Source organism: Dermacentor albipictus, chromosome 9, assembly GCF_038994185.2.
Source record: "Dermacentor albipictus isolate Rhodes 1998 colony chromosome 9, USDA_Dalb.pri_finalv2, whole genome shotgun sequence".
Taxonomy (NCBI): Eukaryota; Metazoa; Arthropoda; class Arachnida; order Ixodida; family Ixodidae; genus Dermacentor; species Dermacentor albipictus.
Genome location: NC_091829.1, coordinates 104,138,410 through 104,161,860, shown reverse-complemented (window position 1 = coordinate 104,161,860; position 23,451 = coordinate 104,138,410). Strand labels below are relative to the sequence as shown.

Genomic DNA, 23,451 nt, shown 5'->3' with positions numbered 1-23,451 from the left:
CTGCTGCTGCTGCTGCTGCTGCTGCTGCTGCTGCTGCTGCTGCTGCTGCTGCTGCTGCTGCTGCTGCTGCTGCTGCTGCTGCTGCTGCTGCTGCTGCTGCTGCTGCTGCTGCTGCTGCTGCTGCTGCTGCTGCTGCTGCTGCTGCTGCTGCTGCTGCTGCTGCTGCTGCTGCTGCTGCTGCTGCTGCTGCTGCTGCTGCTGCTGCTGCTGCTGCTGCTGCTGCTGCTGCTGCTGCTGCTGCTGCTGCTGCTGCTGCTGCTGCTGCTGCTGCTGCTGCTGCTGCTGCTGCTGCTGCTGCTGCTGCTGCTGCTGCTGCTGCTGCTGCTGCTGCTGCTGCTGCTGCTGCTGCTGCTGCTGCTGCTGCTGCTGCTGCTGCTGCTGCTGCTGCTGCTGCTGCTGCTGCTGCTGCTGCTGCTGCTGCTGCTGCTGCTGCTGCTGCTGCTGCTGCTGCTGCTGCTGCTGCTGCTGCTGCTGCTGCTGCTGCTGCTGCTGCTGCTGCTGCTGCTGCTGCTGCTGCTGCTGCTGCTGCTGCTGCTGCTGCTGCTGCTGCTGCTGCTGCTGCTGCTGCTGCTGCTGCTGCTGCTGCTGCTGCTGCTGCTGCTGCTGCTGCTGCTGCTGCTGCTGCTGCTGCTGCTGCTGCTGCTGCTGCTGCTGCTGCTGCTGCTGCTGCTGCTGCTGCTGCTGCTGCTGCTGCTGCTGCTGCTGCTGCTGCTGCTGCTGCTGCTGCTGCTGCTGCTGCTGCTGCTGCTGCTGCTGCTGCTGCTGCTGCTGCTGCTGCTGCTGCTGCTGCTGCTGCTGCTGCTGCTGATGATGATGATGATGATGATGATGATGATGATGATTTTAGCCTGAGGAAGAGAAACATGAATACGTTATCATCAACAGTTAAATAAGACAGAACACACCATTGAGCGTGAAGGTTTACTTATTTTGAGGCTTCTTCCTTCAGCGTCTGAGAAAACGGAAGACCGTCTCACGTGGAAGCAGCGTCAATTCAGCGTCTGTTCCGAGCAACGAAAAGCACTGCCAAACGCTGCCGGACTACTTGGCGTGGTAACACATGCGCAGAAGCTTCGCCCCCAGTAGATATCCGCGAGTATAGGCTCCTCGAAATGTGCTTTTCAGTGGAGGCTGACACGATGTCATTTCACAAAGACAGAACGGCAGCTGGGGAACGTTCCTGCCTCTTAAATATTCTTCCCTCGGTATGCAGTTTGTTTTCTTTTTTTTAACACGAAATGCTTTTAGTTCCCGTTGTCGGTGACCTTCAAGTGACCCTGACCCAAAAGCCAGAGCCGTTATCCGGCACGTTGCGAGAAGAGAACGAGATCATGCGGGCAACCAGTGAAAACTTAAGAAAATGAGGTGTTTGGCTCCCCACCCTCAGTGCAGGACAGCAGTGCATAGGCTAGTTACTGGCCAAACAAATTTTAAAAAAAATTGCTTCCGGGTTCTTCCAAATGTTTCTTCACGCTATCACTCAAGCTCTAACTTCTAGTACGCGGAAATTTTATTTGTCGTTTCCAATAGCGACGTTCAAAAGTCTGATAAAGAGAACTATTCACTTGATTGTAATCTTTTGGCGCTGAGACAGAGTTGCCTGTCTCTTTTCAATGCCAGTGGTCCGTGAGGTACCATCTGCTGGGAAAACGACGCAAATGTGTTATTGAAAACAGTGCTGCACTTATTGTAAGGAACAGGGGCATTGCAGAGGCTTAGTTGAATGTGCCTTAATTTTAGTACCAGTAAAAGCACTCCAAAACTTTCGTCGGTTAGACCGCAGTAACAAAGGCAGTGTTCTATCGAACAATGTTTCTTTGACCTGTGAAATTGCCTTGTTGTAATCGATATCCATGCGGCGGTACTCAGACTACCGAAGCGCATGATTTGCGAACACTGTGCATCGAAACAGCCGCTTTTTGTTGCCGCGCAGGCGCTTTAAAAAGTTATTAGAGCGACTGCTCTACTACTCCGGGTATAAACCTAGAAAACGTTTGGCTCCGTATACCTGACCGTCAAGCTCAGCCAAGGTCAAACTGGGACTTAGCCGGCCACAACCGCGGCAGCTACGTACGCCGCGGCAGGGCCCATATCTTGAAAGTGATCTGCGATGTGGAGAAAGTGCGCCGAGTGCTGGTAGCTTCGGATGCGCTGTGGCTTCGACGCTTAGTTCGCGTTGAAGCGAGACGCAGCATGGAGGTACCTTCGCTCGCTGCTACTGCCGTGGCGATTAGCGTCCGTGTGTTGTCTGGTAGTGCAATTGTAAAGCGACAGTTGCTGATGTCGCCGAACGGCGTCTGCGTTCATTGCCAAATCAAGTAAAACCGTGCTATCACTCCACAAATGTGGTTTAACCGCTTTGAACCATGGCAGTCTTTTGAACCAAGGTGAGCGAAGGTTTGAAGGACTCTTTTTTTCGGTACATAACAATCAATTAAATATGCAATCTTGTGCTTGTATACAAACTCCGGTTATCAGCAGCTCGTTCAGCAAAGTTAGCGAAGTGTTCTGGCAAAAATGCATATAGCTCATTTGTCATGGAATCAAAGTGAGCTTTGAAGTAATTTAGAGTAACTTTGTAACTTTTCTTAATTAAAACATGCGCCCGCAGAGTGAAATGAAGTTATTGCGTGATAGCTTAAACCTGGCAACTATGTTTGTGGCGAGGCAAGGTCACGTGCAGTGCTAACAACAAGGTTGTTCGCAACTGCTGGGCTAAGACGTGTAAGGCATATGAACAAGCTGTGTGAGGTTAAATTCATGACAAAGATGTGAAAATTCAGTACACCCTGCCGTGCTGTACTCAACAGTTATCGAATCACTGGCCCATAAAACATGAAAGTTAAAATAGCCCCAAAACAAATAATGGCATGTTAGGCTATCTCAAAATTATCTGGCTAATAACATCGTGAAGCACACTACAGAAAGAAGAAGGAGCCGATGTGGGTCGATAACAAGGCCACAAGACCATTTCACGACTAGGCGTAATCACCCAGATACAATCAATTTCCAAGCATGAAGCAACTGGAATGGTATGAGGAATTGATGCATTACTAATAGCAATCTAAACTCCGCCACCCGAACAAACATCACGATTATACCTGTACGTGTTGTAAGTCTTTTCGCAATCGAATATTTACATCCCTTTCACCGCAGCCGATAACCAAGTTTCTGCGAAAATAACAACGTCGGCTGAGCAAGAATCAATCATGGACGATAGCATCGCACGCAAATTTAACATAGTAAGGGTATTTGTAAAGAACATAGATGTTTTGTTTCCTTTCGGTTGAACCTCAGATAGTTATGAAGAATGCGGACGAGAGTTATATACAGTCATGGCGCTGCTGTCATACACACATTCATTTCGGTAGGTATGGGTGGTCTCAGGTGTTCGTGCACTGGCAAGTCCAGTTCGCAAAAACGTTCGGCGGCGAGGCAGTACGCATAGGTCACTTGGTAATTATAAGCCTCTTAGCGGGAAGGGAACATGTATGGCCGCTAGCTATGGCGTATGCATTCTTTTCTTGGTTGACGTGTAGCCCTACAGACGTCTACACGTAAATAGACACTAGCATTCCTTAGTTTAAGCTTTCTTGTGACGGGACGCTCTCTTTGACCTTCAAGCACGAAATTTTACATTTATTAGAAGGGTTTTACTAGCTACGAAGGATCCCAATTTGTGCGCTCGACAGTCTGCATGGTCCCTTAGATCCATGCCAAAATACCGCGACAACAGATTACAAACGTGGGCTTTGGACTGTCGCCATGCTTCCGTGGGGAATGAGACCCCGTAGAATTGCAGGTTATCACGCCTCGATCTGTCCTCGATATCGTCAAGGTGGGAATTCAGCGCCACGTTTTCGATTTGCACCGCTTCCGAAACAGCAGCGGAAGCTTCCACAGAGACCTGTTCGGATACTGCGGCCGCAGCAGTCTCCGAGACCGTTGTCGAAACCGCCTTTGCCTCTGCCTCGGAGACTGCGCTTGTAATCACATCCGAAACAGCCTTTGAAACTACCTACCAGACTAGATTTTGGATATCTGCTGAGGTTTCAACGCCTCGAAACGATTCAACAGACGATTCCACTGCAGTAATTCTAGCTCTTAGGTCAAATGCAGTATCGGCAAGCATGTCTTGATTTCGTTAAATCACCAAGAAGATCCATTACCCCGGTATTACGGGCGTCAGGTCTCGTATATTAAGAGTTCATGGGACTTTAAGTAATTCAGTTTGCCATTTTTCGCGGTGTTCGCCTGGCGACCCGGGGTCAGTCCCAACGTCTCCGCTGAGTAGGAGAGTTTTCACGACAAATGCGCGCAGATCACAAACTGCGAGCCTGCTTGGAAAGAAATCTTTCTCCTGCACCACTCATGTCCTACCTTGGTCAGATTGTCGGTGGCGATTACAGCCTTGTTGCCAGGCGGCATTTCCTCAAATCGCTGGGCGTCTTGCTTGACCGTCATTTTTTCGGTTGTGGCTACAGCGCCTTCGCTTTTCCAATAGCTGGGCTGTGAACGTGAAGCACACGACAGACACATAGCTCATGCGACTTCGAATAGAAATAAATGTAACCCACATGGAAGATTATATAAAGAAAGACAATCGGCTAAATTTAATTCGGCCACCGTGCGTTCGCAAGTTTTTGAATGAATGATCCAAAAGAGCAAATCACCGCGGTAAAAGTGTTCAATAAGCTGTTATAGTGGCTAAACATGTTGACTTCGATCAGTGGCCCAAAGGCCGCAACCCTCAGGGGCGCTCGTTAAATCGTCAAAAGGGTGAACTGACCAGGCACGGCGCAAGTTGCTTTCCCTGCAAGACAGGGTGCCAGCGTCACTGTCGTCCTATAGGGGACTAGTGCTGCAGTCTGGTGAAATTCTAATGTGTCAAAACGTTTCGTAAGTCAAGCGCGAAAAATAAGGCACTGGTAGGAGGCCGAATAATTCAAAGCAACCTGTTTTCGAATAAGAACGAAACGACCTTTCTTCTCATGGTGTCTCGCCAAAACTTTTCAGACAATTCTAATTGAGCAATTATTAGAGTTGACCGAGGTCAAATTACCTGCGGTGAATTGTGTGCAATCTAATTCCGAGCTGTGTCCTGCTTCTGTCATTCTAGAAACCTATACGCCCATATTAAACTTGTAGAACAATTTTCCTCATTTTTCTCTGACACTCTCTCCAAGCTATCATAAGAAGCCAACAAGCACTGACACCAAAGACAACTTAGGGGAAATTACATGTGCTTAATAAATGAAATGAAGAAATGATAAATTTATGGAAACGAAAGTGGATGAAAAAGCAACTTGCCACAGGTGGGGAAGGGTCCCACAACCGTCGCATGGTTGTCGCATGGTTGTGGATGCAAAGGTTGTGGAATCGTTCCCCACGTGCGGCAAGTGGTTTTTTCATTCGCTTTCATTTCTATTTATTTACCGTTTCTTTGTTTAATTAACTAAGCACAAGTAATTTCCCCTATGTTGCGCTTGCTATCAGTGTTTGTTGACTTCTTATGATATGACTAATAAAAATCGGGCCCCTCAGTTAACCCCCCTTCTTTTCGTCTCTCCGTACTATGACCTTCTCCTGCAATCTCCCTGCCACCCGGTCGCATTAAGTAAAACCTAATTAATACATTCCTAATTGTTTCACATCAGTACGTGTAATGCTGTTGGAAGCCAATGGAATCGGGTCGTTTCTAAACGAGCACTAAGTAAAGCCTTACCTTAGGAACTTAATAAATAGCGGGCACCTCAATTTACTTTGCAGCAATATTTAATGAACGTTTTTCAATGGTGGGCAGACGGCAGGGTCTGTAGTCATGTCAACGCGGCAGCATTAGTCACACGTTCCTAAATATGCGTCGCTGGCTTCGTGAGTCAAAAATGGAAACGGGGATATTCAGGACGCATTGAAAACACGAGGGATCGGGCTTAGCCTTCCTTTTAAACCTTACCGCACTTTCACAAGCCTTGCAGATATGTCTTAAATATAAGCACTTAAGGCACGTCTACACGTGCTCCAAGGAACATATCCCCAGCAGTCAATAATCACAATATGTTCCCCATGAAAATTCACTGGAACTTAGTTTACCCATAGTTTTCACTTGAATGGCTCTTCTCGGCTTTGGAAGCGATCTGAAGCGAACGACTGCGTGTCATTTGCTTGTAATTGTCACTGAGTTTAGATTGTAATCTATTGAACGCAGAACGTAATTTGGAAACAGAAAGACGCTGCGGCAGCATCCTCGCCTCAAAGATAATATTTTGTCAGGTTCCGAAACAAACTTTGCGTTCCAGCTTCCTCGCTGTGTCGCCTTAGATACAGTTTCGCATATTTGTTCAAAGAAAATGAAATGAATCTTGATGTGCGTTAAAATGATTGTCAAAGTACGCAATGATCTGTACCATAAGGCAGAACATCGGGCTTTGTCGATTATCGGTGCTCCAGGGAAGAACTTTCGAGAGGTACCATGCCAAGAACGCCATGACAACATCGCAGATAACCATGAATGCCCAAAGTTCCCCAATCGTGACGTTATCTTTGCCGAGCAATCTCCTGGTCACGAGGGACCATGATGCGCCTCCTGCAATATCCAAAGTTTTAAAAATAATTAGCTCTTTTTCGAACTGTGCAGACGCGCAGGTAATGTTTCATGCTTTAATGCATCCCTCTGCTGCATGTGGCCTTTTTATTTAAGAGCGCTATTCTCTCTACACTGCTCATGAGCACTGTAACATATTTTATGACGTATATCCACCTCTGTCACTTTACGACAAATTTGTTGCTTATCTCATTTGAACGGAAGAGTGAATATGCGTACACTTCGAATAATAAATTCTCGAATCGAATAGGAATCGAATAGCGGAAGCTGTTCCATACGCATTCAAAACTTTCATTATTCGTATATGACTACTAACTTCATGTAGGAAGAACTGAATGAAATTCTGGGGCTTTACATGCCAAAAACTCTATTTAATTATGAGGGACACAGTAGTTAGAGACCCCGAATGAATTTTCACCACCAGGGGATCTTTAACGCACCCCCACTGCAGGGGACACGGGCGCATTTGCATTTCTCCCCTATCGAGATGCGGCCACCCCAGCCGGGATTCGATCCCGCGACCTGTTGCTTAGCAACACAACCCCAACGCCGCTAAGCCACTGCGGCAGGCCATTTAAAAAGAAGCTTTAGCTCGGAAGCTTTTATTTAAATAAGCGGGAATGCAAAATTTTTTTCCAACCTTATGGAGAGGAAAGTTTGTTGCGAACTCTTTTGTTTTTGACAATGCCGGTAATTCCTCGCTCAGTTTCTTACTTATTTAATTTTTACAAACACCATCAATTCCTAACGCGGCATAATGGGAGTGGCGACTCAGACTATAACATGTAAAGTACACAGATTGTGAATCTAAAGTAAAGTTAAAAGTAAAGCAGAGTGCATGTCGTCAAAATTCCAGTGCTGAGGCTATTGCACTAGGAGGAAGATTGAAACCAATGGTTCACCGATAGCTTTTTGCGAATACTTTCACAGCATAGAACTCAGGCTCTACAAACCTTCATAGTCTCGGGCGATGCAGACATTCCTCAGTAAAGAGTAAAGGGCACTGGTCGGCAGAAGAGATGCGAGAAGCTTGTCAGTTTTTGAGCATATGAAATACTTTGGCAATGGCACAGGCCCCACCACGTCTGAGATTATTGGTGGAGCCACAAATGTTGACAGAATAGCGATGAATAACGCCATCCAACCTGTAAACAATGCAATGAGTAATTGTCGTACTTCTATTAGCGCGAAGCCAATGGTTACACTACAAAGATGCAAGTCCTTCCTTGAATGAAAATGTCCTGAATGCAAACTTTAAAATTTATATAACAACATCTGTAAAGGCGCAAGCAAAATTTTCCATACTACGGAATCAAACTATGAAAAGTTTCTCAAACGCAGCTTCGTAACATAGGATAATTTAGGTAAAATACATTAGTCTAACACACATACGTAGGATGTAGAACTTCATTTCAGCCCACATGCGCAAGCTGCGAAGTAAGAAAATTTGACAGTGCACTATTAGCATTGAGACTTTTACCAACGACTGCATATTAAAACTGTATCCCAGACTTCAGAAACCATATACGTCAGCGATGAACTCGTCATTCTTATAAGTGCGCCGCGGGTTCAATATAACAATGGGTCGCATTCGCCGCATACCGCACGGACAACGAATTGATTCAAGAATCTTTATTATTGTGCTTACCTCGCACTCAATCAAGTCAAGTCAAATATACTACAATGGGGGTGTTCGCCTAGCAGCACTAGTTCTGGGTTGCGGTAGGCTTAAACAGGTCGGTGCTATATCGAAACGGGGAAGCAAGCACTCCTCATCGTCTTCTTCTCATTCGCTAGCACCATGCCCATTGCACAGTGCCTTCAGTACAATGCCTTTATATTCCAGAAGCAACTGAATTGACTCGATCTCACGCTCTCCCTGAATGACGTTTTGAAAGCATCCCTTCTTTTTCATTTTTTTAATAGTAGCAATTATTTATTTATTTAAAAACAAAGAGTAGCTTCTTTTAGTGACCAAGAAATCAGTCATTGAATTCGAAGAAAATGACCGTGTGGTCAATGTGCTTTCCGCTGCTCTTCCGATACTGTGTTTCACCTTGGCCCGCATTCGCAATGAAATCCTGCCCAGACGGGCAAGTGCAAAGGCAATGATTCTGCTCAATATGCATATTGAATGCTACACACTCAAACATCGCTCCTGCCCGTGAGATCCACTGTCGTTGGGAATTTCCAGAGGTGGAGAAGTGTGATGGTGCCTTTAATGCTGGAAACATACTTGGCGCAGGTCATTCAGGGGGAGACTAGAGACAACACTGTTGACAACACGTTGTATTTCTTGCGTGCGCTTCTTTCCTCTGAGTTTGTCCTGAGAAATCTAAGGTGCCGTATCCCTGTCCCCGAGTATGGCGCACCGCACATTCACACTCCGGCAAGTCCTGGCGATTCCATTGCCGCAGCCACAATATATATGCCGCAGCCAATATATACCAATAATGGGCGTTGTGAACACTCATAATGCCATTCCGGCAAAACCGAAACTCCTCTGACCAGATTACTCTTTTGTAAGAACTCCATTTCATCATAAATTTTGATCAGACCCAAATTGTAGAAGTCAACCCGCTTTTCAAGATATACCACACTTAAATCCTGGTGAAGGCAAACAAGGTGTAGATGGAACCTATGCTTTGTCATCACATTTGCAACTGTTCCGAATCTGCACCCGCACTCGTTGGCAACCTGTCGGATGCTGAGTTCTGGCACCAGCGTCCCGTACAAGAGAACGCCTATTTTGAGGACTTCATCGATCTTTTTCCTAGTCTATTCCTTATGGTGGCATGATCGTGTTGTGCGGAAGCGTTGAAACATGTTTGCGAAGGTTGGCCTACTTTGAAGGGGACTCTGTAAGTGGCAAGCCGCGTGCAGCTGACAAAGTCTTGCCATTCGTCGCAGTTATTGCAAGCACCGCGTCTATTTTTTTTTCCGTGGAATACCTCGTCCGGGACGAAGCAGCCATGTCAGCACAATGGGTAACTGAATGTGGTTGTTCAAGCGAAGCTCCTATTGGCTCACAAGCTTCGGTGGTAATGTAGTCACGCAAAAAAAACTTGCTTCCATAGCAGAGCAGTAGCGAGAAAGCGCATACAAAAGTGCGGTTTGATTGGTTCCGCACTCACGCCACGCGCGCAACCAATCAGAGCCATCTCGCTTCCGCCGGGGAGGGAAAGGACAGGAAATGGTTTCACGCACGCTGCCTCCCCCCCCCCCCCACTGGCTTCATTTCCATTCATTTCAGTCTCAGAAAACGGATGTGATCGCCATACTGCGTGCCCCGGAGAAACAGGCATCCTTCGACGAGCGGCGGCGAGAAATCCCACGTGAAAGGGCTTGCCCTGGGCGCGACGATTGAGCCGCTGGAGCGGCCCGAGCCTAGGAATTCTGACAGAAACGAGAAGATGATCCCGAGATGAGGGAGCGGGAGGCCAAAGCCATCCGGCACCGTTACCTGTGGATTACGTAACCCCGGCGAAGGTCACGTGCATGCAGGACAAGTTTCGCTTACCCCATCTTCGAAGAGGTGGTCATTTTTTATTGTATTCCAAGAGATCTAACGCCTCATGTAACCCCTCATGTAATGTCCTGTCCAGGGACCATTGAGGTATAATAAATAAATAAATAAATAAATAGATGCCGCTATGGCGTACGCAGTATTGTAGATGGCTGCGAATCTAACATGATGAGAAAATCGTGGTGCGACGCCAAGTCGTACAAAAAACATCCCAAAAACTTATCTTTCATTATCGCCCTTATCAGCACAATGCATAGTGTCCAAGCCACATCGAACAGTAGTTCCTTCACTTCGCCAGCCGAGAGTGAAAAAGGAACAGATATCACCGTTACCTATGCATCCACCCCATTGTCAGGCTAAACGCCGCACGCAACAGCCGCGACACGTCAGGGAGAAGCTTCGCGCCGATGCTCGCTGTCTTGCATGCATACGCATGCAACAGAAATGACAACATCTAACTAGATGTCTCGCAACACAAACATGCTAGAAGAATTCTGGCAAGTGGAGATGTGTGGAAAGACGACCGCCGCTAACTGTTCAATATGAACAGGCTCGCTCACAGCAGCAGCCAAAAAGTTCCTTATCCAATCTGACGTTTTCCGCCGGCGGACAACGATAATTATCTTCGCACATGGTGTCCCCCTGGCCACATGGAGAGGTGGACTTCATGCATCTCGCAGCGCCTAGTCCTAAAAGGAAACTGGGAAATCTAATTTTCATCACCCAGTATGTTGTGATGGCAGTGTCAATACGCCAATCACGAGGGTAGGCAGGCACTCGCAATAGCCAACTGTTTGTCCATCACTTCACGTAAAGACCGAAACCCTTACCTTTAGCAAGTTACCGCACGTGTGTATGAGTAGGACAGGTTGGCGCTGCCATAGGGCAGAGCAAGCTCAGTTGGATCACGTGTTTTCTTTTTTCTCCTACTGTGCAACTTCTCGGTTAATGGTCACCGTGCGTGTTGGTCCTCGTTATTCTACTTCTGCGCATGTCTTGTGTGTTTACGTGGCGTTAACATGATACCGGTCGTCGTCATCATCGTCAGCCTGTTTTTATGTCCACTGCAGAACGAGACACCCTCTTTCCGATTTCCAATTAACCCAATCTTGAGCTAGCCGATTCCGACTTGTGCCCGCAGATTTGATAATTTCATCACCCCAAATACTTTACTGCCATCCTCGACTTCACTTCCCTTGGCGTTCCCTAACTTTAATGGTCCACCGCTTATCTGTCCTAAGCATTACGTGGCCTGCCCAGTTCTATTTTCTTTCTCCTAATGTCAATTTCAACATCGGCTATCGTCGTTTACTCTCTGATCCACCCTGCTATCTTGTCTCTTAACGTTATGCCTGGCATTTTTCGTTCCATTACTCCTTGTGCTGTCCTTAACGCCTTTTCAAACGTCTTATTGCCCCACATATTAGCTCCGCAAGAACGCAATAATTTTATGCCATTATTTTCTACGACAATAGTAATCTCCCAGTCACATTTTGGCAATGCCTGCCGTGTCCACTCGAACAAATTTTTTATTCTTCTCTTAATTTCGTTCTCATGATCACTGTCCCCAGTGAGTAATTGACTTGCACATACTCTGAGGATGATTGGCAATCATGAACTGTCGTTGACTTGCCAGGCTATTTAATACTGCATTTGTTTTCTCAATTTTCATTTCCAGCGATACTCGAAATTTAATTTTCAACGATACTCTCACAATTTCTCGGTTTAGGTCCTGAGTACATCTTTGAATTCACCCCTGTGTTGCTGAACAGGAATAATATCACCTGCTTCACCTGCTAAACTAAAGTTGTTAAGTATGCACCACTGATTCTTATTTCTAAGCCTTTCCAGTCTAACAGCTTTAACACATATAAGGATTCAGTGAATACAATTGCAGAGGTTGTTGTGCAATGTTACCTGACCCCTTTCCTTGTATGTAATGCCCTACTTTTCTTCTGCAGTAGCGAGCTAACTGCAAAATGCTTGAAGAAATTTATTTCCAAATATATTCACGTACGTCTCCTCGCCTCCTTGATTAAAAAATGCCTCCATGACTGCTTATATCCCTACTGAATCAGAGGCCTTTTCATTATTTGTGAAAGCCCTGTGAAGGTGTGGATTCCGCTCCGCCAATTTCTCGATTATCTGATTTATGACATGCGCGTCATTCGTTGTCGAATATCCTTTCCTGAAGCGAGCCTGTTCTCTTGGTTTATTGAAGTCAATTGTTGACCTCATTCTGCTGAACCGGTATTAAACGATGAAATGCAAATTCTGCAGTTTTTCAGGCCAATACAAAGATCTGATTATGAGAGACGCCGCCATTACTTCGACCACCTGAGGTTTGTTAGTACGCACAGAAGGCGTCGACCGAACATCGATCAGACAAGCGGTGTACTTGGGTGCCCCACCTTTCGGGTTACAGTGATTCACGTTTATTCCTGTTCCAAGCGAACTAACCCAAACAAAATCGTTACCAACCTTTACCCTGCACAAGCACCTATGTACTACTATGGTTAGGTGCCGGTGCATGTTTTGCTCTCAATGCAGTTTGTTTTGAGTGTTCGACGTCTGTCTGTGCCAGCACTCTTTTACGTCATTCAGTTACAGTGTACACATTTGTGTGCCCGATTACTTTTGCCATTTATATCCCCGATTGTGGCAAGAAAAAACGAGCGCACTATCTTCGGGTGAAATGAACCCTGCAGGCATATACCGATTGGCTTCACTACACTCGACGTACCGGGTTCCTCAGAACCGAAACGCCGGTGACACTAGACAGCTTTAGGACTGCGCCATCACGATACGTACGCAGCACGCAAGCGCTTTGCGAAACGTAGCAGCGCTTCCCATGTCAGGGCTTTTAGTACTGGGAAATGCCTACGTACGTAAGCGGGCGAGCGTCCTTAGACGTCGGGGGCGTCGAAGCACATCGGCCGCGTCCGCCACCGCGTCGACCCATCGGTCGAACTATATTGTCCATTGCACTCGCGCCCTCCAAAACAAACGAGAATCGCGAGAGCAGCACGCAAGGCTCCCCACGTACGCACGCAAGAATCGTATGCGTGCGTACGGGGCGACCGCGTAAGGATCACGTACCGTTCGTGTTGCGTTCTGCACATGCGCAATTTGCAGAACGTAGCGATCTTATGTACGCAACGTACGCAGTACTAAACCGTCTAATAAGGGCATCGGCCAAGGTCGACGGTGATGAAACTGTCATGAAACTGTGTTTCATCATGAAACACAGTTTCATGATGAACGCCGTTTTGACGGTTATGTGACGAGGCGTTGCAAGGTTGCGAATGAGGCTTAGACGCAAGCGTATTTACCTGGAGATGTAAGAGTAAAAAAAAACTTGAAGGACGCTTAAGCTTAGCCTTGAAGGGTGGAACGCGATAGCGTTATCGCACCTCGTTCGCACCGCCTACTAGTTCGCTCGGCATGCTCTTGATCCACACAAAGACGAAACGTGCGCCTGAGCAAACGTAACGAACCAAAGAACTTGGTGTCTCGGAGGGAGAAACGATATGCGCGAGCGAAACGTCGTGATCGGCACGGACAGCCGGGCCGCGACGCGCCATGAAGGCGGACGCGATCATGGGGCTGTCGCCTCGATGGGATCGTCCTCTACCTCGCTTGGGAGCACGCCGCCGACGCATGACTCCTCGCCAGCAGCACTGCACACATACCAGGGGAGGCTTTCCCATCAGACGGGCTACTGCACAGCGATCACGTCAGACGCGTCCCGCATCGGACGCTGCACCTAGGAATCGTGCTGTGAGCGGAAAGAGGAGCCACATCGCCAAAACACGAGGGTTCGACTGACGCACTCTAGAAGTTGGAAAGGGACAGAGCGAGAAAACTTATTAAACGCATGGATATTGGGGCATCCTCGCACCGGTCCCCGCGCGGCCGCAATGCGCTCAAACGAGACGAAGGGGAGAAGCGGGCGAGTGGCGCGCCACCTGTCGGGGCAGCGCCATACATTGCGATGAGGGGGTCTTCTGTGTTTGCCGCAACATGGCACTGCGTGTGCGTCAAGCGCAGAAGAAATGTAGCGGAAACGTACTTCGCTACGCGTTTGACTGCGACTTCTGTAACTTAAATGCTCATAATTACCGATATACACCGCAGTATAACTTGCTACGGCACGTTTCTAAGGTAACATCGCATTTATTATAGGCGATTTCGTCTCGATTTGAAGCATCGAGCTCATGGCTGAGTGGTAGCGTCTCCGTCCCACACTCCGGAGACCCTGGTTCGATTCCCACCCAGCCCATCTTGCAAGTTATTTATGAATTGCCTTCTGCCATTTTTCGCTCACGGCCAATGCCCCCGACGCCGACGACACCGGCTTTTCTGCGACACGAGCTCCTTAACGCTGTCGAGTTAAAGCTTTACGCAGACATTGACTGTGTTGTAGTTTTACATGGTCCATTGCTATAGCCATTCCACCGTCTATGATAACGTGGACGCAGTACTGAGTAGTAAGGAATTAGATGGACAGCCATCCAAGCGTTCGCCACGGACGGTGGCATTAGATCCCGAACGTGAATTTTCTTTCCTACGCCGTATGCTGCCGCACCATAAGCACAATCTGATAGAAAAATTACACCGAAATCTTTAGTGCCTTTGTCATTCCAACGAATGGGACTAAAATCACAATTCATCTAGCGCGAAACTAGCGCGAACAACTACAGAATCTTTGTAAAGGAAATTAGCGGCAGTGCCTCACAAATTTTAATCACTGCCATATTCGGCGATCATAAATACCGGCACACTTTGATAGTCGCAGCTCACGACGGCACTGAACTTGCGCTCACCTTTCGGGAACACCCACGTGATGAGTATAATAAGCAAGTTGTATTGAATCTGAAACATGGTGAATGATATGATCACCAGACCCAGGTCCATTCCTTCGGCGTACGTATGTCCGTCGTATGGTACCAGAAACAAAATTGAGATGGCAAAGAAACTCTCGATAAGGCCAATAATGAAAGCCGTGAGGAAGTGGCCCCAGAAGAATTCGGCGCCAGTTAACCCCATTACACACTGGTGTACCTGGAAAAGAAAACTGCGACCTGTAAAGATCCCAATGACGCACTTCTTATGGTCGGAATTCTCTATTTGGGGCTCTTTCCTGCACATTTCATTCCGTCCAATCTGTACACTATCAAAGAATTTTAATACTTTTAAAGGCTGCATGAATAGAAACCAAGACTAAAGAAAAGATGCAGAAGAAACAAATGATATTGCTACTGGTCGCCCAAAAAAAAACACTTATAAGCGCTTCGGTGCTTCAGAAAAGTTGCCGTTTCATAACTTTGAAATTTAGCGAATGTCTCATGAGTAGGTGAGTGACGACCGTATTAATGATATGATAGAAATGCTTAAGCGATAGAAAAAAAAATGCGAGCTCAATTGTTTAATGTTCAGCCTTCAATGAAGCGTAGAACGTAAAAAACGCATGCATTCGTTTTAATAGGAAACACAATCAACAAGTGTTTTCCTTGGTACATAGATGCAAGCAGAAAAAATTTTACCTTGCGCACGATTTTAGCTGTAACTAATTGGCCTGAGCAATTTCAACCCTCGGTCCCTGGCAAAGAAATATGCCTTATTTTGTGGTTTCAGAGATGTGAATTCGATGCCGTTTCCCGACGAATCTGGCTGAATGTCCTTACATTCCCATCATTTTATGATAGCAGGCCTTATAGGTATCCGTGGGTTTTTAACAACTTTTATAAGCACCGCGTGAGGACAAGCCACACGGAATCACAGGCCTAGAAATTTATTCCTGTAATTTGAACTCTTTCGTCCCGAGAATGCGAAGATTTTTTATTTATTAAGAGTTGCTACATGATGGTGTATATTGCCTGTAAGAAATGTGTGCTACAGTAAAGTAGTTGATGGGCCAGTTGAAATACTTTAAGCCGGTTTCAATCTATTACGGACAAAACCGAAACGAAAAAGTCAGCGAAACATTTCTACTCTTTCCACAGTTCTGGCTATCCCCATGTTTTTCTCCCTAGCAAATAACAAAAGGATAGATATTGAGCATCTCCAAATATGGTTCATTTGGTAGGTTGTAGAACACTATAATGAAGTCCTTTGGTAGCCTCTGGGCGGGTGTTTAATATATGTGAAATTCGTCAGGCGCAGAACTGTAGTTTTCCGCACGACAGGCGAAATTGCCGGTATCTGATGGAACTGCTTGCAGAAATGGTCGGTTGTTCTGGCAGTTTCTGCTGTGTGGCGCCCTCTGTCACGTGTCTCGTCCAGATGTGTTGGTGAAACGGCTACGTATAACAGTAAAACAAAACAAGCTCAACTGCAACGATTTCTGCCGGTAGTTTGAGGTATAACAACATAAATGGCAGGCAGAGCTGCCAGAACTTTTGGCAGGAGGAGTCACGAAGCAAGCCACAGGCGTTGACCATCGTGTAGGACTTGTTATCGAAATGTGCCACGCTTTGACTAGAACACACAGGCGTGTGAGTAGCGCAAGCTAAGACGTTCGAAAGAGCGCACGGATTCATGGACCAGCTGGAATATGCTAAGATAAGGTTTTCTCTTGGCTTTATTAGAGAATATCGTTTTCGTCAAAAACACCAAACGGTTTACCTATGGAAACGATGCTGAGCAAACTATGCCTTTCGGAAGAAAAAGGTATGATTCCCGAATTCATCCATTTGCGCATGACCATCAATTAAACACGAGAAAGTCCTAACAAACATTACTCACCGAATAAACAAATACTCGCACGCATGTACAAAACATCATTTCCACACCCAGTGCTGCAGTAGTTCTTTTTCCCTTAGTGACAAGAAAATAAAATCCTCATCTTCAAGCCTTTGTTAATATCCTCTCGCCGGAAATGTTTTTGGCAAGCCATAGAGAATAAAACGGCGCAGACATGTTTTATTTTAGGGAATTTTTTCGTCTGTGCATGTCCTATCTTTCTGTTAAATGCCAGAATACGTGAATACCTGCCTGCACTTGTAATAGTTCTTTTCGAGAGTCGCAGCATGTAATAATAAACTAATACGAAATAAATATATTCGTATATGAGCAAAATGCTGCTTTTGCAACATTTTCGTACAAAATACTGTTTCTTGTTCTAGTGCTTAACTGTGCATTTCTAAGCGTGTATTGCACTGCTTTATTTCATGTATTTTCAGCCACTGTAAGCTTCTATGGGTTGCGGGGGACGGGGGGGGGGGGACGGGCAGCCAGCTAAGGTGCACTGCGACACGGATTTTAACGCGAATAGCATTATTTGCCTACTTCAGCTGTTTTGGCCCTATCTGTCAAACTTCTTACGCGAAAACAGCTGACACAGTTGTCTACCTGCTTGTACCACTAGGTATGTGATCCTAGTCAAGATGCGTTGTGGCCTTTCCGTTGCCGTTAGTAGCTACGTGATACCTTGCTCTCATCACCCCGTCCTTGTCACTCCTTCTCTCCCGACCCCCTAGTACAAGTTACCTAACAGCGGAGCCATTCGGTGTGGACACGTGGTAGTGATGACTTCGTGGTCGTGGAATCGCCGTCATTCTAGCGTTGTCATCCGACACTCGTCATGCCACCGTCGTCCTACTATCCTCGTCATACACACCCCATGCATTCGTTATCACAGCGCCATAGCGATGCGGTCGTGGCCGCTCAATCGTCGCCATTCCAACTTCGTGAACTGACACTCTTCATGGTGCCGTCGTCACGCCTTTTACTCCGACCCAATGGTCCAAGTTGTACATTTGCTTGGGCCGACGGCCGTGATATTGCCATCGTCGTGGTTCCAATTTTGCCTTCCGTCTCTTGTCATGCCGTATCAATCACGCCATCGCCATCACGCAATCTTCCTCATGCCGTCGTGGTCACGTGGTTGCTTTATCATTGTCATCACTTCAGTAGCGTAATTTCATTGTCGTCATGCAGTGGTCGTAATAGCGCCTTCCCCGTTCCATTCACGCCTATCTTCGTTTTATTTCGTCCTTCACTGGCAATTAGGCCTCCCTTGTCATGCCCTCGTCGTAATGCCGTCGTGGCCACGCCGCCATCACTGTCACTCCAGCTTCGTCATCCGAATCTCGTCGTGCCGTCGTCCTCACACCATCGTAATCATACAGGTTTCATGATAGAATCACCGTCAGCACATTGTCATCACACACTCGTCGTCATTTCACTGCCCTCATTATGTTCACATGCCATCATCGTGACTGCATCACCGTCATACATTCGTGGTCATGCATTAGTTGTCATACCGCCTGCGGGATGCCGGCACGGGTTGGAGAGGTGTGCCGTCACGAAGCTTTCCAAGCATATAGCAAGAGCTTATCGCAGATATTCGGGAGACTCCTCCAGGAGCCTCATTTTCAGCCCCCTTAATGTACCGTACGTTGGTTGTAATGGATACTTGGCTAATTGACGAAGCTCCCAAGCGACCTACTTCGAGAAATTAGGTGGAAGCACGTACACAATCTTGTGACCCCTGAGAACATGAAACTTTTGACCTTCTGATGAGTGTCGGAAGTGTTGGGTGGTGGCGTAGATGGCGAGAGTCTCGCGGCCGAAGACTCTGTAGCTTATCTCGGCAGGTTAAAGATTTCGCGCGAAAAATCCACAGGAGGCCACTCTAAGTCAACGAGTTGCTGAAGCACCGCTCCGATGGGCACGCTTAAAGTACCTACTACGATTCGAGTCGGACCCTGAGCTCTGGGATGCGTGAGTAGCACCGCATCTGTGACGGCTTTCTTTGCAGCCACGAAGGCGGCTGTGGCTTCTGAAGTCCACAGAATCGTCGCAACGGGATGCTTTTTTTCGCGAAGAAAACTTTCTCATTGCACGAGCGTCACACAATGAGGTATGAAAACACGTCTATAAATAGATGAGCCCCAAACACTCGCGCAACTTGCGTAGTGTTGTCGGCTGCCAAACATTTTGCACTCTTTTAACATGAAAGGGCATCACACGAATTCCCAACGGAAATGTGCGATGTCCTACGATATGCGGCTCCGAAGCCCCGAACGCACATTTCTTGGGATTCAGGCAGACGACCTATTGCTGCAGGCGTTGGACTAATTTATGCAGGTAGCACTCGTGTTCTGCCCGAGTAGCTCTCGCGACAATATGATCGATCTAGGCGAGTGCAGTTGAAACACCGCGCGTCACATCTCTAATAAACCGCTGGAAAGTTTGAGCTGCGTTGCGGAGCCTAAAGGTAATTTGCAAGTATTACAACAGACCAAATGGGGCTGTCATGGCCGTCTTAATAATCTCTGCGGGCTCTATGTGTATTTGATGGCATGCTTTACCTAGGTTCACTTTTCTGAAGATACTGCAGCCAGCTAGCTTAGACGCAAGAACCTGGATCTGAGGTAGCGAGTAGCTGTCGTGGACGGTGTGGGAGTTCAGGGCGCGAAAGTCCCCACCAGGACACTAGTCTCCTGAGTCCTTCGGTACAAGATGCAGTGGCGAAGCCGAACAGCTGGATGACAAGCATGTCGTGAAATTATCACTCGGCCATTTACAATCGTCCGCGTCGCCTATTTGGCGACGCCGACGGGCAGCGACTGCGGCGCCACGTGTAACGATGTGATAAGTCACCATGCTTAGGTGGCTGGGTAAGGTTGCATGGCTTCCTGAGGTCAGGGAACACAGCGAGCAGTTGCTCAAATGGGGAACTAGGGATCAGTGAGCGTACGCCAGTGCGCGCAAAATCGCAGAGCAGTCCTTAGGCGGAGAGATGGGTTGCGCTGTGATTAAGGTGAAGACGTCAAATGCCAACACCCAAGTCGTATTATTAACGAAAGACAGACTCAATGATGGCCTCGACGACGTCGGCTGTTATTAACACGCACTGAAACGTGCGATGCAGGCCCAGGCCAACAGTCAATGAACTGCGGCCGTACGTGGCTATCGCCGAAGAGTTGCCGGCACGTAGCTTTCGTGTTGTGGACCTAGAGCGCTGATCCGCGTTGTTAGGAGGTTCCCCACTTATTCTGGCTCCCACATCCAAGACAAACTTCGTCACGGAGTTTCGGCACATAAACATAAACATGCGATCAGGTGAAGCCACGAAGTCACATGCACCGTCAGTGATACCGCTGGCCGTTTCCCCACTAGCTACAAGGCGAAGTTGTTTTTTTGTTTCGTTGTGCTGGAACATCGTGGTGTACCAGCACATTGGAAAAGTACTCGAACGACGCAAGGAGTCGTTGCGCGGATAACGATGCCTTGGGCGTAGAGAGTTCTGGCAAGGTTACAGATGCAGAGCGCCTATCATAGCAGCGAGTTGGTATATGCGTTCCTGTAAGCTCGAAACAGCAGAAGTGTCTAGGGTCTTCAAGGCAGTGGTTACAGATGGAAAGACAACCTCATAGACGTTGTCAACCAATGCAGAGAGTCAATTGAGAGACAATTCTTCCGCAGCAGCTACGACGAGGCGGACGTACCAAGGCATGCGCTACAGCAGGAACAACTCCTTGAGCAAGGTGCCGTGCGTGCTGATGTCCTTGTCACACAAAAGCCACCGCATACTGCTGAGCAGCTGTGAAGGCCGCCGGTCACCGAGCTGTTCATGGGTGAGGAGCTGCTGGAGCCGTAGACGCTTGCTAGGCATTGTGCGTTCCAAAATCTTCTACTTGAGCCGTTGGTAGGTTGGTCAGTAGCCGTTGGTAGCCGCTCGGCATTAACATCGGCCACCTCATACACCACGTCTGATGACAGGGTTGAGAAGCGGTGGTAGTACCGCGTAACCTCCGAGGTAATGCGGTGAATATGCAACTTCGCCTCCACCTGATCTAACCGCACTTCTGTGGTATTTCGGTGAGGCGGCTGCACGCGGTTTTGGAAGCTCCACGTCCGCCTGGCTTGCGCGGGAGGCGGTTGGAAGGTCGCTTGCTCGTGCACGGCCGAATGAGCTCATGTCTCGTTCCTGAGTCACTACTCAAAGAAAGGCATACCAGGACAAAACGTCTAACCCCAAAACCTAACTCTCAGCCATGTCGTGGTCATGCGCACCGGCAAACTGTGCATCTTTATTCTCTTTTTACTGATACGATTGCTAATTCTGCGGGCCTCCACAAGCTGTCGAATGTTGGCACAAGTGTATTTCTGGGAGCTTCAGCTAGTATAAGGTTCCTTACATTGGTAGCATCATCACTAAATAAACTTATTTGCAGCTTCAAAATGAGGGTCTAATAATTTGTACAGATTTGCTCTGTGACAATTTTTGCTTTGTAATGTTTTTTGAAGCTTGACGCCACCTGAAAGAACATTTTCTTCTTCCTTTATTTGTTATTTTTTATTGCTATTCTTGTCGGCTGTTTCAGCCGGTAGACCCCACGCTATCTTAATCGTGAACGCTGCTGTAATTTTCATTTTCTGAGCTGGAAAAAACGAAAGAGCACATTCTTTGGAAAAAAATTGTAACGTGACGCCAAATTTGCCCTTTCCTAAGCAAATAAATCTCCCTCCTCCATAAGTCAGCGCACAAATGCACGGTGCTATTCATGCTTTCCTACTTGAGCCTCCCGAATGTCTGTCTTCATCGAACACCAAAGCAGGCAAATAAAGAGCAACCAAATATCCTGGTGTCCCTCTTGCGCTGATTTATTGTGCGCAAATATTGAAAAGATTCTATTTCTTTAGTTAGAAAGGTTCTACGGAATTTCTTTTTGAAGGAACAAATTCAATGTCGACATCTGATGTCTTAAATATGGTCTTCGAATAGCTTATTCTATTCATTTTAAATACAACGAAAATTCAGTTTCCAATCATGAAATTCGAAAACTTGTACTTATGTATGAGTTTGTGGTGTTTCAATTTATGACAAAGTGTTATGCAATAATCTACGCAATAAATTGTTGGATAAAAAAGCGTTGCACATCGCTCTGCATCATATAGGATGTCTTAATTAGTTCCATATACTGCAGTCCTTAATACTGCTCTCAGAAGAGCGTAAGAATGCGCCATAGCCGCAGGACAACACATGCAAACACAAGATGTACATTACATAAATGCACGCTATGGGAGCATAAAATGGTATTTAAGAATTTCTTCACGAACACTTAGTGGCGTTGATTACTGCACATTCTTTCGAACTTGCAAATTTTCGGCTTCGCTTCAATATTGAAAGGTCGTTTTTTCTCGAATATTTGTACTCGAAACATAATTATTATTTCAACGCCTTTGATACCTGTGATTATACAACCAAATTAATTACGCATAGAGCATGATATCTGGTGCAGATTTCAGCTATTTGCAACTAAATTATTGATGTTTTTTTTTCTTCTAACAACTATGGTCGGTGAAAGATCAAAGACTCAGTGCAAGCTCCACCAACCAAAACGCATTGCATCTGCCTTTCACTTCTGAAAGAAACCCGAGCCTGCACGAGTCCACTCAAAGATTGATGACCTTGCTTTGCTGGTGCAAACGGTGGGCCAATTGGAAAATGAAAGGTCGTTGTATATTCTTAACACATTGCTTTTTGCTAAACATTGATGTCAGAATCGTCTACAAAGTTTGTCAAGACGTTCCTGTTACACGCCAATACAAGTGACACAAAGAGAGAGGTCTGTACGGAGAAAGGAGCCTTTTTAAACACGCAAAACCGCTTGACGTCACAAAACATAGTGAAGCTAGTTGGCTTGCACATCTATGCAAATTGTGCATGGCTTGAATTACGTGCGCACGACTTTCATTTTTGGGCTGTCACCGGCTGCAGGGACGCCAGCATTTGCGTAACATAGATTGACAGCCCTGTACCACGCATGCCATTAAAACTCGGGAACCACTTGTGCTTACCGCCGTGCCACTTGTAAACTCCTGCTGTATTGCGTTTATCCGTCGAATCATAGGAACAATGGACGCAAAAGAAGTAACCGAAAAGAGGCCCATCTCGTAATTGGCCATTTCGAGGCCCTCGAACACCCAACCGGGCATGACATCAATGCTAACCTGGGTAAGACAGAAAGAATCAAAAGTTAGCGCTGTATTCGATAGAGGAATGTCACTGGCCATAAGATGTAGGTAGTATGGTCGCTCTTAACACAACGTCAAATTTGGAAGCAAACAAAAATCTGTGTCTGGCCGCAATAGTACTTGTGGCACCAAATGCATACTTGCGACGTCAAATGTATACAATATAATATGCTACATTCTTTCATAAGAAGACTTCCTGTTTTATCAAAATCGAATTGAGCATGCATTATATACAGTAACGGGGCCCCGAAATGCCTGTTCTTGAAGAGTCATAAGCGCCTTTTAATTACAGGGGTGCCTTTCGGAGAGTAGGCTAGCGAAGAATTCGTTT

The 23,451-nt window shown here is 46.8% G+C and overlaps 1 protein-coding gene across 3 annotated transcripts in view; it reads right to left on the bottom strand.

Moving 5' to 3' along the window:
• LOC135907201 (phospholipid-transporting ATPase ABCA3-like) overlaps positions 1–23,451 on the bottom strand; it is a 314,412-nt gene that overhangs the window by 202,850 nt on the left and 88,111 nt on the right. For all 3 annotated transcript variants that reach the window (XM_070525182.1, XM_070525183.1, XM_070525184.1), the window contains exons 5-9: positions 22,944–23,096; positions 14,957–15,194; positions 7,558–7,749; positions 6,408–6,586; positions 4,381–4,509 (exon numbers count right to left, since the gene is read on the bottom strand). In XM_070525182.1, coding sequence (XP_070381283.1) covers positions 4,381–4,509; positions 6,408–6,586; positions 7,558–7,749; positions 14,957–15,194; positions 22,944–23,096 — 891 coding nt within the window. The remainder of the gene's footprint in view (positions 1–4,380; positions 4,510–6,407; positions 6,587–7,557; positions 7,750–14,956; positions 15,195–22,943; positions 23,097–23,451) is intronic.